This window comes from Pleurodeles waltl, chromosome 6, assembly GCF_031143425.1.
Source record: "Pleurodeles waltl isolate 20211129_DDA chromosome 6, aPleWal1.hap1.20221129, whole genome shotgun sequence".
In the NCBI taxonomy this organism is placed as follows: domain Eukaryota; kingdom Metazoa; phylum Chordata; class Amphibia; order Caudata; family Salamandridae; genus Pleurodeles; species Pleurodeles waltl.
This window is the reverse complement of record NC_090445.1, coordinates 167,555,268-167,569,034: the sequence shown is the minus strand read 5'-3', so window position 1 is coordinate 167,569,034 and position 13,767 is coordinate 167,555,268. Positions and strand designations below refer to the sequence as shown.

General features: G+C 44.2%; 1 protein-coding gene across 1 annotated transcript in view; it reads right to left on the bottom strand.

Moving 5' to 3' along the window:
* WNK4 (WNK lysine deficient protein kinase 4) overlaps positions 1–13,767 on the bottom strand; it is a 401,913-nt gene that overhangs the window by 178,005 nt on the left and 210,141 nt on the right. The window contains exon 2 of the mRNA XM_069237729.1: positions 323–495. Coding sequence (XP_069093830.1) covers positions 323–495 — 173 coding nt within the window. The remainder of the gene's footprint in view (positions 1–322; positions 496–13,767) is intronic.

Sequence of the window (13,767 nt, the reverse complement as noted above, 5' to 3'; positions counted from 1 at the left end):
GAATTCTGAAAAGGTCATTTTTTTCCCTAACCCCTTCCCTTTACCTTACACTCTCCACTTCCCCTTGCCTTACACTCCCCAGTTCCCTCCAAGGTTCTTTACACCGAGTTCTTTGCTTTTGTAAACATTTTTGCCCTTCTTGGTTGTCCTCACCTCCTTCCCCATACCTTTCAACTCCAGTTTCCTCTAAGGTTGTAAACAAGCAGACTGTCGCTTTTATAAACATATATTTCATGTGTCCTTCACTACTTCTATGTAAAGCACTCCTATACCGATAAGTACCCAGTGATGAAACCAAGAAAGCCATGAAGCAGGTACTTACGTTTTCAGGGTGCCAGAGGTCATTAGTTCCGTAACTAGTACAATACAGATCTGTCCCTTCACGGTGGACTTCCAGGAGTCATAGAATCGCACAATGTTGGGGTGCTGTAACCCCTTTAACATTTCCACCTCCTCGCTGAAGCGCTGGCGCTCTGCCTTGGTCAGCTTACGGGTCTGTGGACAAAAAAAAGGGACAGGTGTGAGGTGCAGTCTACAGAGTCTGGTGGCCTCAGAAGGAATGAGCTAAGAGTGACAAGTCACTGAACAGAAATATTGATCTCTCTCTTCTCTATCTTTGGCTTACATGTCCTCAGCAGAAACCAACATTACCTGATCATCTCACAAGATAGCGCCTAGACACCACCATGTGCTCTACAAATACATACACATACACTGTATGGCCCGGGGAAAGGATACTCTCTTTATGGGGTAGGGAAGGGATAGTGCGAACTTTGCTGATGACTGGAATTTGAAATCAGAAGTGTTTAGAACCACATTTTAATTAACCAGTTCTAGCCATTCTTCTTCACAGTGCATAAGTAATCTTGACGACCTTCCACCGGTCTCCACCTCAAGTGACCTAAACCGTTCCCATGCAAATCTTATTGAAATGGTGCAAGTGATAGAGTAGCTACTGTGAAGACTGGACTGCACAACCCTCTCCGTGGGGGAATTGGCTAAAACATTACTACTTGCCAGAATTCATCAAGCAAGACTCACACGAGACAAGATGGCTGCCATTAAATGTACTTATGACACTAGCTTACCATTTTGAAAGATCAATTTACATTCAGTATTGGCAGTGGAGAAAGTAGATGGTCGAATGTTTATATGACGTGTCAGCTATGCATTACAGATAATGAGATGGAGGAGGGATTTAAAACTCCTGGAGGAGTATTTAACTTCAAGTTAAGGGCTAGACAGGCCTTGCATTCAAGCCTCTTCTGGAGGCATGCATACAATTTACATGGTTTAACACAGAATCGCTGTGTGTGCTTCGGTTGACTGCAACAGAATCACACACCATATGCATCACTTAGCTCACTGTGCACTAACTGGATTACAACCCCAAATAAATCTACTTCACGTAAAATCTTTCTTAATTCAGGATGAACATGTTGGTGGCTCTGGGAAGGTGGAGCGGTCTGTGCAGACCATTCATACTGACGCATAAGGAAGTCTTGTTAAGCACCACACAGTGTTCAGAGTCCAAAACACAAATAGAGCTAGTACTTTGCTTCGTTAACACTTCAACATGTATGGTTTCAAGAGCACAATCCATACAAGTTTTTGTGTTCGTGAAGAAGCCATGATTTTGCATTTATTTCAAATAGCTAATCGTGGAATGCACATTTAAAGGGGGCATGGTCTCTTGTAATGCAGTCTACGTTGGATCACCCCAGCCCGACGGGCAATTTTACAATTAAGTTACATATTTCTCCAAAGCACAATCTGAAATAAGCAAACGATATCACTGCCAGGTCAGCACCCAAGATCTATATCTTTTCTCTGGTGTTTCAGCCCAACCTCCTTCTTGCTTACCGTTCTGGAGTAATCTTTATATGGCTCACTAGAGGGGCCTAACCATCTGCTGTGCCATGAATCATACCTACTGGCATGTTAGCTCTATGTGAGAATCCTTAGTCACTTTTTCACATAACATTGCAACAAAACAGTTCCATAATAAACAGAAATATAAACCAATCTCACATATAGCAAATATAAATCAGACACTCTCAACATGCAAACTTATCCTAGTATGCTACTCAAGGGGCAACAGCTAGGACCGGGAGTGGTGTAGTCCTGATATGGACTTTGGTGATCCCCGGCTGGAATCGGCACTTCTGTCTAATTGATTAAGCTCAGTAGCAGGTGCTGAAACAGTCTTGTAAGAATTGCAGACAAGGGTTGTTGCTTCACAAGTTCAGAGAACTCCTTACAGTTCTAAGTAAAATCCGGCACAGATTTGTCTTCCAAGTGTGGGGGATAATACCTCCTGTACATAGAAATCTACATGTCCTTTTATAGGACAAAGATGCAAAGATATTCGTACATGCTATGGAAATACATGGTTCTCAAAGTATGCACCAATAGGGAAGAAGATAGAGGAAACATTTTACTAAAGAAGTTTCTCTCATGGTAATAATACATTGGGTTTGCAGACAGTCTCAAAGTTTATTTGGACACACAAATTGATACATTGTATGATGACTGCCTGGGACATTTGAAATGCCCTTGGTTAGGTTTAGTAGGGGAAAGTCTCTAGAAACACTCTGTTAGTGTGAGCCACACAATTTGTCATTGGGAACAGGAAGAACAGCAATTATAACTACGTGATATATTGTGACGTTGGTGCAATATGAAGGACAGTGTAAACACAAACTAGGTTAGAGTAAGCTCAAGTTATGATATGTTTAGTATGCAGGGAAAACAACTTTCACAATACCATGCTCTCCTCTAAATGTGTTGTAGCAGGTAGCTGGTAATTACAAACAAGCCCTTTAGGAGGAAAGGGAAGAGACCGGGTCTCAAAAAGGAGCAAAATCTAATCAAAGATTATACCAAGAAGGAGATTCACACATAAAGATTGTGGTACCGTAAACCATCAGTTTGCCCATCCTTCCCCATCTGTGTGACTATCCAGTACAGATCAGTGGCGTCTATTGTGCAGAACTTTAAGCCATTACATCATCAACAGAAGCGTCTTTACTGAACATGTATTCCTTGAAAGGTCCCAAGATGTCTTTTGGCCTATTTCTAAAAGGATGCAATTTATAAATGTATTGATGAAATTGATACTTATGCCACCTCTTACAAACAGCCATGGACACTTGCCATATTCGAAAGCATGTGAGTACGTCTAATGCACTAGTTGCTCCAGTTTCACAAAACAGCTGGATGGTTAAAAAGCTCTACCTCTGTGAAACAGCTGTCTCCTCTTAATAACTGTTGTCAATCTAAGATAGCCTTAACTAGTCTATTCATTGTCGAGGATGAGGTTACCAGAGATTGGAATTTCTGGAGAATGCACTCAAATAGATAGTTGACTTTAATGTGCAAGTTACCACTCAGTCAAATGATTAATTTACCACTCCCTCAATATTTTCCATCTAGAGAACACTGTTAGTTTCCATAACACATGGAAATTTCCATCGAAGTATACAGAAACCATGGATGCTTGTTTACCGCTGGTGCCAAGAAACCCTTTGTGCTGTAAGTAGTGCTTAATAAAAGTCACTTTGTTCACTCATTTATAAAGAACATTGACCTTAACCACGTACCATTAGTAATTCAGAAATTTTTATTGTAGGTTTCGCAATAGAATGTGTTAAATGCTGCAAACAACAACTGATTTAATGGCTAGTCCGTGCTGCGTCTTCAAGCACTGCAATCAGGCACTGTTTTTATTTGTTTGAAAGAAAAATATTCGTTCAATTTCTATCTTAAGCCAAAGAAATTTCCAAAATGTTTGTAGATACAAAAAAAGATTAACTGTTTTGTACTTCCCTACTTCTCAGTAGTTTTAGCAAATAACACACAGAGCCCTTTAGTGGGGCGTTTTGGCCAGAAGCTTCTCCGTCATTTACATACCCTGCTTCCTATGACCTAACAAATGAACATGGAAAGTGGTAACATGCATCTGTATACTGAGACTACAGTTGAAGAACAGTTCTTAATTTGGTGATGACCATGTCTCATTAATGAACCTGAGGTTCTCTTCCACCTTTTGGGTTCCGCCATCTCTGAGACCCAAAAAACAGCACTACAGCCACATGAGGCCCTGCCTTTAATTTGCACACAGAGGTTATGGTTGGAATGCCTGTTGCTTTTCCATGTAAGCTATTGAACTATAAACACTAAGCTACATTCTGTCACTTTTTCAAGATTCACACTTTCCATACGAAGGGTGGCCGACCATATGCCAACCAGTCCAGCCTCACTCCAAAAAAGCGATCCAGCCTCAAGTATTAGGCCGGGCACTTTCTACACAAAGCAAAGCCAACCAACAAATCAGGGCCCACAATTTTGTTTGTTCTACCCCGCAACAATCCAAGTTGTCAGTATCAAAGCACTGTCTATTACTTTGTAAGATAAAAGCCATTATCAGTATTTTTTAAAGCACCCTAGATTTGGAACAACATCTCAGTCAAATTAGACGTGACAGTCCATGACATGACTGCATCTAAATACTTGAAGGGCCTACCGCTTCCGGAGACCAAGCCACATTTACTAGGGGTGACTATCTACCTTCCTTCAACCCTGGAACCCTCACGGGTGACAAGTCGCGCTTTAAAAGTCACCTGGTTTTCCGCCACCATCAAAGGAAATGGTAATTTAAACTGCAGAGGACTCATTCTGGGGTAGCAAGTGATGTGGTGGGAGTTAGTTATAGCAGGCCTCTAGCCCAGTTCTGCTTCACTTGCCTTGGCTCTTGGTGGCGGTAAAGATCACCGTCAAACAAGAAGCATAGACCAGAGCCTCCAACCTTTTAATGTCTCAAAAGAGGTCGGGAGGCCTACGAGTTCTCTAAGAAGTGTAGTGCTGTTTGGAAAACAAATTACTTTTAAAAAGTAGAGAGAGAGTTTCTAAAAATAAATAAATAAACATAAAAGGTATACAGATGCATACTGAGATCAGAACTGCCCCCCTCTACGTGGCAAAAAGAAAAGCACTTTAGTTAGGAAACAGTATTTAAGTGGTGTTAGTCCCCTCGGATCTCAACAAAAAATCTCTTTAATACATCGGTCAGCTGCATGAAGGGGATTTGTAAGTTTGGAAGCTCCTGTTTCAAAACACAACTTCCAGTTGGTTTTTTTATCTCATCATATCAAGAGGCGAACTGCACGGAAAACTGAAGTATTCCGTCTCTGAACTAGTTTTCTCTGTTTGCGTACAGTAATAGCCATTTAACGCTCAAATAGTCAAATGGTTTTTAGCACTGTAGTAGAAGCACACAGAACAAGGCATAACAACGTGAGTCAGGCATTCAGACGGAGCCCAAGCAGATAAATGTTGACAGGGATGCCAGCTGCTCAAGCTTTGCTTCAAAACTGCACGAGGGTTATTACGTAGTTATTTATCTGGAAAATGTCTTTGGCGAAAACCACTCGTAGAAGCATTCAGAAGCGGCCAGGCGAGGGGTTCTAGCTAGGAGAGGCAGAACCACCGACCTATGGCTTCCGGGAAGGGCTAGAACCGAACAGGGTCGGACCGGAAACTAAGGGCCCAATTTATAATTCCTCTTGCATACAAGGGATACGCACTAATATGTCACCTCATAAATTGTATATTCGCATGGAGTCGTAAAACAACCTGCCTAATTATTAATATTAATTATTCAGGTCACAATTGGCGACCTCCCTGTGAATTACTGTCAATCCAAGGATGCAGGCCTGAAAGGCATAGCACACCTCTGCCCCTGTATTTGTTTACAAGAAACCCGTTTCCATTAAGGGCACAGTTACTGCTTTTAAAATAATTGTTGTCTTTTAGTTGTGTGTAGTTCGTGGTCTACTGTCTCAATTGCATGTGTGGGTTCCATATGATTCATTGTTTATATCATCACCCATGAACTACATCATTAGATTCTGATGATGCAAGAAGGTTCTGAAAGGGTTGTAAGAAAGGTTTTAAATCTGGAGCTGGCTGGTCTTTATGACTGAATATCTTGTCTGATGGAACCAATAAATTGGTACTCCCTTTCCGTTTATGGTGTTGGACGTCCTTATACCAGCTCTCCCTGGTGCCTGAAGAGCTGTTCGTGCCTCGTACCTGAGTTCCTGCCTGACGCTTGCTTTAACAGCTCTGCTTTGCTTGTTGCTTTGTTTTGGCCTCATATTGTGCTGTGACCCTCTGTTTAGTCCTGCTGATAATGTCCTGTCTCCTGTTCCCTGCTCTCTGCCCCATTGCTTAATTTGTTCAGGTTGTAGCGTTTCTGTGTACTTTAGCGCCACAACCATCTAGTCTTGCAAAGTCACTGAACTGTATTGTTATAGCCTCTGCCACTGTTTTTGTTGCTTTTCCTCCTTCACTGCAGTGTGTCGCTCTCCTGCCCATTTCTCCCGCTATTTTGTCCCTCCCACTTCCTGCTTCCCGACACCCAGCGGCTCTCCCCCGTCCCAGGACCTACTTAATGTCAGCCACAGTGTGACTGTGCAACAGATGCATACTGCGGCACGCCGTCAGCTCGCCAAAGTCAAGCCCATCTGGGTGAAACCACGCCAGGACCGTGCCCTGCCCCAGGAACCCTTGCTCTCCTGCTATGCTCAGCTTCACCGAGCTCGGAGCCCTGGACCCCAGACCCTGCATCAACAACTGCTGCAGCACCTCTCCACAATCAACGGAAGGACCTTTCTCCTGCTGGCACTGTCTCTTCTCCTGCAACACTGGAGCACCCGCTCGCACGACAACCAACACTACGCCAACCTTGACCATGTCAGAACAACTCTACTGCCTCTTACTCAACACACAATAACTCTGCAAACATGCCACTAAGATCTGGGACACCATCACCTTCCTCGCACCTGACTTCCTCCCAGCATCTGCACCCGAGATCGCCTCAGCAATGCCCAAAAGCTACAAGATAGAACACTGAGACCGCATTAACAAACACGGAGCCATCCTCCTTATCAATGAACACCTCAACTTCCAACTCCAAATCAACAGCGAAACCACTACTATCAGAGGCACCCTTGCCTACAGACCTTCAGGACAATACCCCAGCTTCTGCGATGCCATTCCCAAATTCATCGCTCCACTTGCCATCGACTCCAAGCACTACATCTTTTTCAGAGACATTAATTTCCACCTCAACAACACTAACACCGATAATCTCCTCGAGAAGAAGATCGGCCTCACCCAACTCGTCACCAACCCAACACACAGTGCAGGACACACACTCAACATCATTTTCACAGCCAGTGACAGAGTCAAGTAAAGCCATGTCGCCGAGCTCACCAGGACAGACCACGCCATCATTCACTTCATCATCTCAGAATCCCCCGGCACTGCCATCAAGCCGCCCAACTCCTCCTACTGTAGCTGGAACAAAGTATCAGAGAGCTAGTGAACAGACGTCCTCAACACCCCCCACACTGAAACCGCAACCAACCTAGAACAGACGGTCAAGAACTTCTCTGCCTGGATCACCAACTGTGCCGACAGATTCACCCCCGTCAATCCCACCAAACACAACAGATCCTCCAAACAGGCCAGCTGGTACACCACAAAAGTGAGAACCTCTAAACGCAACTGCAAGCGACTCGAAAGGAAATGGCACACCAGCAAAAAGCCCAAAGACCGAGCCACCTTCAAGACATGGTGTGGTATCCGAATGTTGTGGATGTGTTCTGCGTGTACTGCGAGTGCGAGAATGACAGAGATGGAATCTAGAACGGTGTGAGTTCGGGAGAGACGGTTGAGACTGGGAGCAGATGTGGACGAGTCAAGACGTGGTTGGAGTAGGACTTTTCACTCGACGTATTTTCCAATAAACCCTTCTCTAATCAAAACATATGCAAGTGTTCTGCTGACTTCGTTTGTGCTTCCGCCAATACTTTCACACATCCCTCAGCCAATACCACCAATTCCTGAAAGAAACGAACAAGAGCACCCTTGTCGAATGCATCGCAGCCAGCTCCAACCACAGGAAAGAACACTTCAACATTGTTAGAGTTCTCCAACTCTGCAGCCACTGAAAACACCATCACCTCTTCCCAGGAACTTTGCAACACCCTGGTGGACTTCTTCCATGGCAAGATCTCCACCACATACAAACACTTCAAGCCCCAACTCACTGCTGATGACATCATCCGCCTCCCCGCTCCCACAGATGCTAACCCTGACCACCTGCTCACCACCTGGGGTCAGCTCACAACACAGAACATCACAGCCATCATGAACTCCATCAACTCAGGAGCTCCCTCCATCCCCGGCCCCCACCACATGTCCAACCTCGGAAGCAAGGCCATCAGCACCATGCTCAACGCAATCCTCGATGCATCCATCACCACCTTCCCTGAAAAATGGAAACATGCAGTAGTGAAACCCCTTCTCAAGAAACCTTCCGGTGATCCCAACAAACTCAAGAACTACCGTCCCATCTCCCTGCTCACCTTCCCCGTCAAAGTCCTCGAGAAGCCCATCAACTACCAGCTTACGGAACACCTGGAGAACAACAACCACCACCGACTACATCAGAACTCTCCCAGACAGAGGAGAAATGGTGGCCCTGATCCTCCTCGGCCTCTTGACACCTTATCCCACCACACCCTTACCACACTGGAATACAAGAAGATGCCCTCAAATAAATTGCCTCCTTCTTCACCGGAAGAACCCAGAGACTCTGCCTATCACCTTTCACCTTGAAACCTAAGGACATGATCCACGGTGTCCCTCAAGGGTCATCCCTCAGCCCTACACTTTTTTGAACACCTACATGACCCTTGTGGCCAACAACGTCAGACCCAAGGACTTACTATCATATCCTATGCTGATGACACCCAGCTCATCCTCTCACTATCTGACGACCCCTCCACCATGATGGTCAACTTCCGTGGGTGCATGAATGAGTGTCACTGACTGGATGAAAGAAGACTCAACACAGAGAAAACGGAAGTGCTGATCTTCGGGAACAACACCTCTCCTTGGAACGATGCCTGGTGGCCATCCGAATGCCCACTCCAACCGACCATGCCCCCAACCTTGGCATCATCCTGGAAAACATACTCATCATGAGAAGCCAGGTAAATGCAGTCTCCTTGCCTGCTTCCTCACTCTCGGCTACTCTGCAAGATCTTCAAATGGTTTGCCGTCAACACCGATGTACCATCACGCAAGCCCTAGTCACTACCCGGCTGGTATACACAAACATACTATACATAATCACCTCGCACCTTCAAAAGAGGCTGCAGACCATACAGAATGCTGCAGCCAGACTCTTCCCCAATTTCCCAAAGCGGACACACATCACCCCGCCACCGGTTCCCCATTTAGAAGAGATATCAATTCAAGATGCTGATCCACACCTACAAAGACCTACACAACCAAGGACCAGCATACATCTACCACCGCCTGAACTTCCGCTAACCCTCCAGACACCTGCGCTCCGCCTCCCTCTCCCTCGCTCACACCCCTTGCATCTGCCAAAACAACAGTGGAGATAGTTCCTTTACCTCCCTCACTGTGAAGTCCTGGAACGACCTCCACCTGGTCCTCCAGACCTCATCCTCCCTGCACGAATTCTGGAAAAGGACTAACCCCTGCAGCAGGGTTTTCCCAGCACCTGGATCCCTCACGGGTGATTAGCCATGCTTTACAAGATTGTGTTGGAAAGGAATTTAAAAAATAAGGGTTCCCTTTTGGAAAGACAATGGGGAGCAAGCAGTGGTCGGTTGGGTAACTGCCTGCTCCCCCAAGGTCGCTGGCATGATTCACAAAGAGAAAATGGACACCTTCACCTTTGCGAATCATTTACAATCCCAACTTGGGAGTCAGTTAGTCATCAATGGTTTGCGACCACAGTTACAGTCACAAATCATTGATACATTCCTTTCCAAATTTCAAGTAGGACGGGAATATCCCTTTCACACCCCTTTCTATTTGCATTGGAATCATTGGTTTAATTTTCCATAGAATCTTCAGTTGGTACTGACTGTGCTTTTTCATGTGGTTGTCACAATGTTGTCTGCTGCCTAATATGAAATTTAACTATTTGCTTTTTTTAGCACCGTAGTTGAAACCAATTATATCTTGAGGAAGGTAATTCAGTTGATAATCAAGGACTTATCCAGGGATGTAGACACCCGTAAGAACTCCGTTTAGGCTGTGTTTACATGGTGTCTTGGAGGAGTTAATTTGCTCAAGCAAATTAGTGATTATTAACTGAGTTTATTCAAAGACAGAAATTAGTGTCATAAGTGTACTGGTGGTAATTAATGCTGAGTTCATTTAGGAAGTTCTCCGGTGACTCCATGTACATGGTGAATAATTAGGGAGTAAGTGTGGAACTCTTTGGTATAATGCTGAATGTCTGGTATATAGTTAAGCAGCAAGTTCTATACTTTTTTTTGAGACATGAGAAGAACTGTTACATCCATGCTGAGAGTCTACCAGAGGTGGTGAGCCATTAAAAGAGGGGTAGCTGATCGTCCTGTCAGGCAGCGTGCTACAGGATGTCACACACAATGCACAGCTGGCCATCATAGTGGCCTAGACCTCTGCAGAGTTTCCTCAGTCACGGTCATCTGGTGGGGTGCGCCATGACATACGAGGAGTGTCGAGCAGGGAATACAAAGTGCTGCATCCGATGAAAGATGTCAAATTTGGGCTTCTTCCTTGCATTCTTGATTGACACCATTTGTTAGAAGAGAGAGGCATGGTAAAGCCTTATGACTTGCATTTGCCAAGATGGTGGTTGGTGTAGATTTATCTGCGTGACATTCATAATCCAAGATGAAGTTGACTGTTTTTCCTGTATTGTCAGTTTCTGTTTGCATTATAAATAAACAAGATAACGAGTGAAAGATACGTTACAGCGCATTTGTTCCCTTATTTTCCATAGCATTTATTGCCCACTTGTACTATTTTTGTCCATGATTTTTGGTTCTTGCAGCCTAGATTCCATTTGGATGTACTACTCACAAACTCTTTGCTTTCCTCTTCTCCAATGGCAGGAAGAGTTCAGTGCTTTGCTTATCTACTTCTAAGTAAACTTCATCTTCAGTTAAGAGATATATTATTTCCAAGAGGGTATGAACCTTTTGGGCTTTTTCTTCCAACTCTGCGACCCTCTTAAGGAGACACTTGACACCTTTAATGTGTTCTATTAAGTGTAGGTTGGCACTGTGGCTACTCAGCATTTCTTACGGAAACAAGAAGGAAACTTTACAGACTTGGACACCATCCATTTCTTGACAAGCACTATTTTAATGAGTCTCAGGTCCCCATCTATTTCTAATGTTATCACGGAAAATGTTATAGTCAGTGGAGTACAATGCAGCATACCTCTCCACTGTCTAGGATGTTGGAAAAAAATAAACAACCACTTATTGGTGAATCTCTAGTGAAGCACTCACCAACCAGTGGTTGTATTCAACTCACACATACAATTAATTTCTTCTAGTCAAAGTATCATGCTCTTTAAACTTGAAAAAAATGACCACGTTTTTGTTTCATGATTGATGTAATCAGACATTCAATAGGGTCCGTCTAGTCAAGCTCTCAGCAGGCAAGACCCTGAGTGCAGCTCAGTTATTCAAAAGGTACCTACTGGTCACGTTTTCACCAAGTTGAAAAATGAGTGCAGCTTGAAACTTGGACAAATCCTTCTGGGCAAACCTAGAGTAGGTACAAATGTTAATAAAATGTAAAAGCTAGTGTTGGTTATTAGGTTGAAAGCAGACTCTGCTTAATGCACTTCAGAAAATGATGAACTTCCTTCTGGTCTGTTGCTTGCTAGATATGAGCTTACACCCAACACTAAAACTGCTCAAGTCCCAACTATTCTGACTCACACAAGGCCCAAGGTTAAATAGCCCAAGCTTAAAAGTATTTCATAGCTGATGAAGCTCCTACTGGCTAAGCCGTTGTGAGGTTTGAGACTGAATGCAATCAGACATTCAATAGGGTCTGAATCAGATTGCAGCTGATAGACTGCTTTATTGCCTTCCAAAGTCTGCTTGAGTATTCCAGCTTCTCTGGGAACTGCACTGGCTTAAGATTTCTAAGCGCATTGATTTTAAATTACTCTGCTATATATGTAAGGCCAGAGCGGAATTAGGACCATGCTATATTCAGGAGCTGGTGGTGTCTTACCAGCTCACCCGCTCATTGAGATCCTCGAATCGAGCCTTGTACACTGTGCAGAGGTTCCTCTGACCCGGATGAAAGGCCACTCCTTTGCTTACTTAGGCCCAAAACTGTGGAATTCTCTCCCTGAGTCACTGAGAAATTGCAAGCCACTACTGGCTTTTCGTAAAGGTTTGAAGACCTGGCTTTAGTAACTTTATATACTAGGTCACCCTACCTTTTGCCTTGTGCTGAGAAACCCTCTATGGTAGCTGTGCATATCATAAGATTTCTAAATAATAATACAATTATTAATAATAATGAGCTGAACCATGTGGAGTGGTCTTATGACGTTATACATGTCCATGATGTCGCAGTCAAATGATACTACTTAGCCTGACAAAAGCCATGGTAAACAAGAAATGCTCAAAGGGCGGGACGAACTCAAGAATAGGATGGAAAGCCATCCACTAAAGAGCAAGAGGCCGACTCAAAGCCGCCTCTATGTAGTACTCTAAGCAGGTCTGTCTGGCAAAGACAACTAACGCTGTCTGTAGTAAGACTGCAAAAATTATAGATTTTCTACTGGTAAAGTCCTTATAGTTTCAAACATTCTTGTTGATGACGTATAGTCCCTGAAATGAGAAAAGTAAAATTGTTTTCTGGCCTCAAAAGGTTTTTTTTTCAGATCACCTACCTACAAGGTGTCTTAAATTATGTGTCCAACAGTGTTTTATTGCTACCCTTTGGTACAGATTGTACAGTTTGCTGAAATGCCTGTAGCATCCTACCTTCATTAATAATCTGAAAGTATTATAAACACCTCAGAATTTATGGGCCAAATACAAATATTGTGTGTCCATGACTGCAGGGCTGCTGGACTCACGTGAGCTGTTCCTCTGTGGGATGTGGGATGGGTTGTTGGCAGAGATCCTTAGGCATTACAAATTAAATCGGTGTTTTCCTGCGTCAGATCACAAGAAGCAGAGTTGAAAGAAAACAGGACACACCAGGGAATTTGAATTCAAAGGCTGCGCCCTGCTGCGACTATGTGCGACCTGTTTTTATAACTTGATAGGGTTCCGCTCGCACAAAGCAGAACAAAGAGGCAGTAATTACCGAAAATTACACCTCTAAAGACTTTCTCAGGATGTGTTGAGTTGGGTTTAATAGAGCTGTTAAAAAGGAATTAATGACAGGTGGTTGTCTAAGGAGATGGTAGCATACATATTGATTTTTGCTTAGTACTGCAACATACACAGCCCCACCCTTGAAAGTGAAATGAGATGTTTAACAGCCAGAGGCGGCCCTCCTGTTCTCTGGGAGAGGGTGTGGCGGGAAGGATGCCTACCACCGCTCTCCCACCACTAAGAGGGCAGCATCAGCACTAGCAGACTTTGCCCTTGGCCGTATGACTGGTGGATGCTCAAAATTAACTGTAATAACTATTCCCACTGTCAACCAACCGCGGTCAAGCAGACGTAAAACAACTGACCACCCGGCACCGATCTAATGAGAACACAGCACTAAGTATAACAAACAGGCTTCCTCTGCAGATAGAGCAACCCTCTCGTAAGCAGACTCAATCTCACCATGAATGAGGCGCGAGATACACTTGGGCCATTGGTTTCCCTTACAGGGGGCAGCAGAAGTAGATCC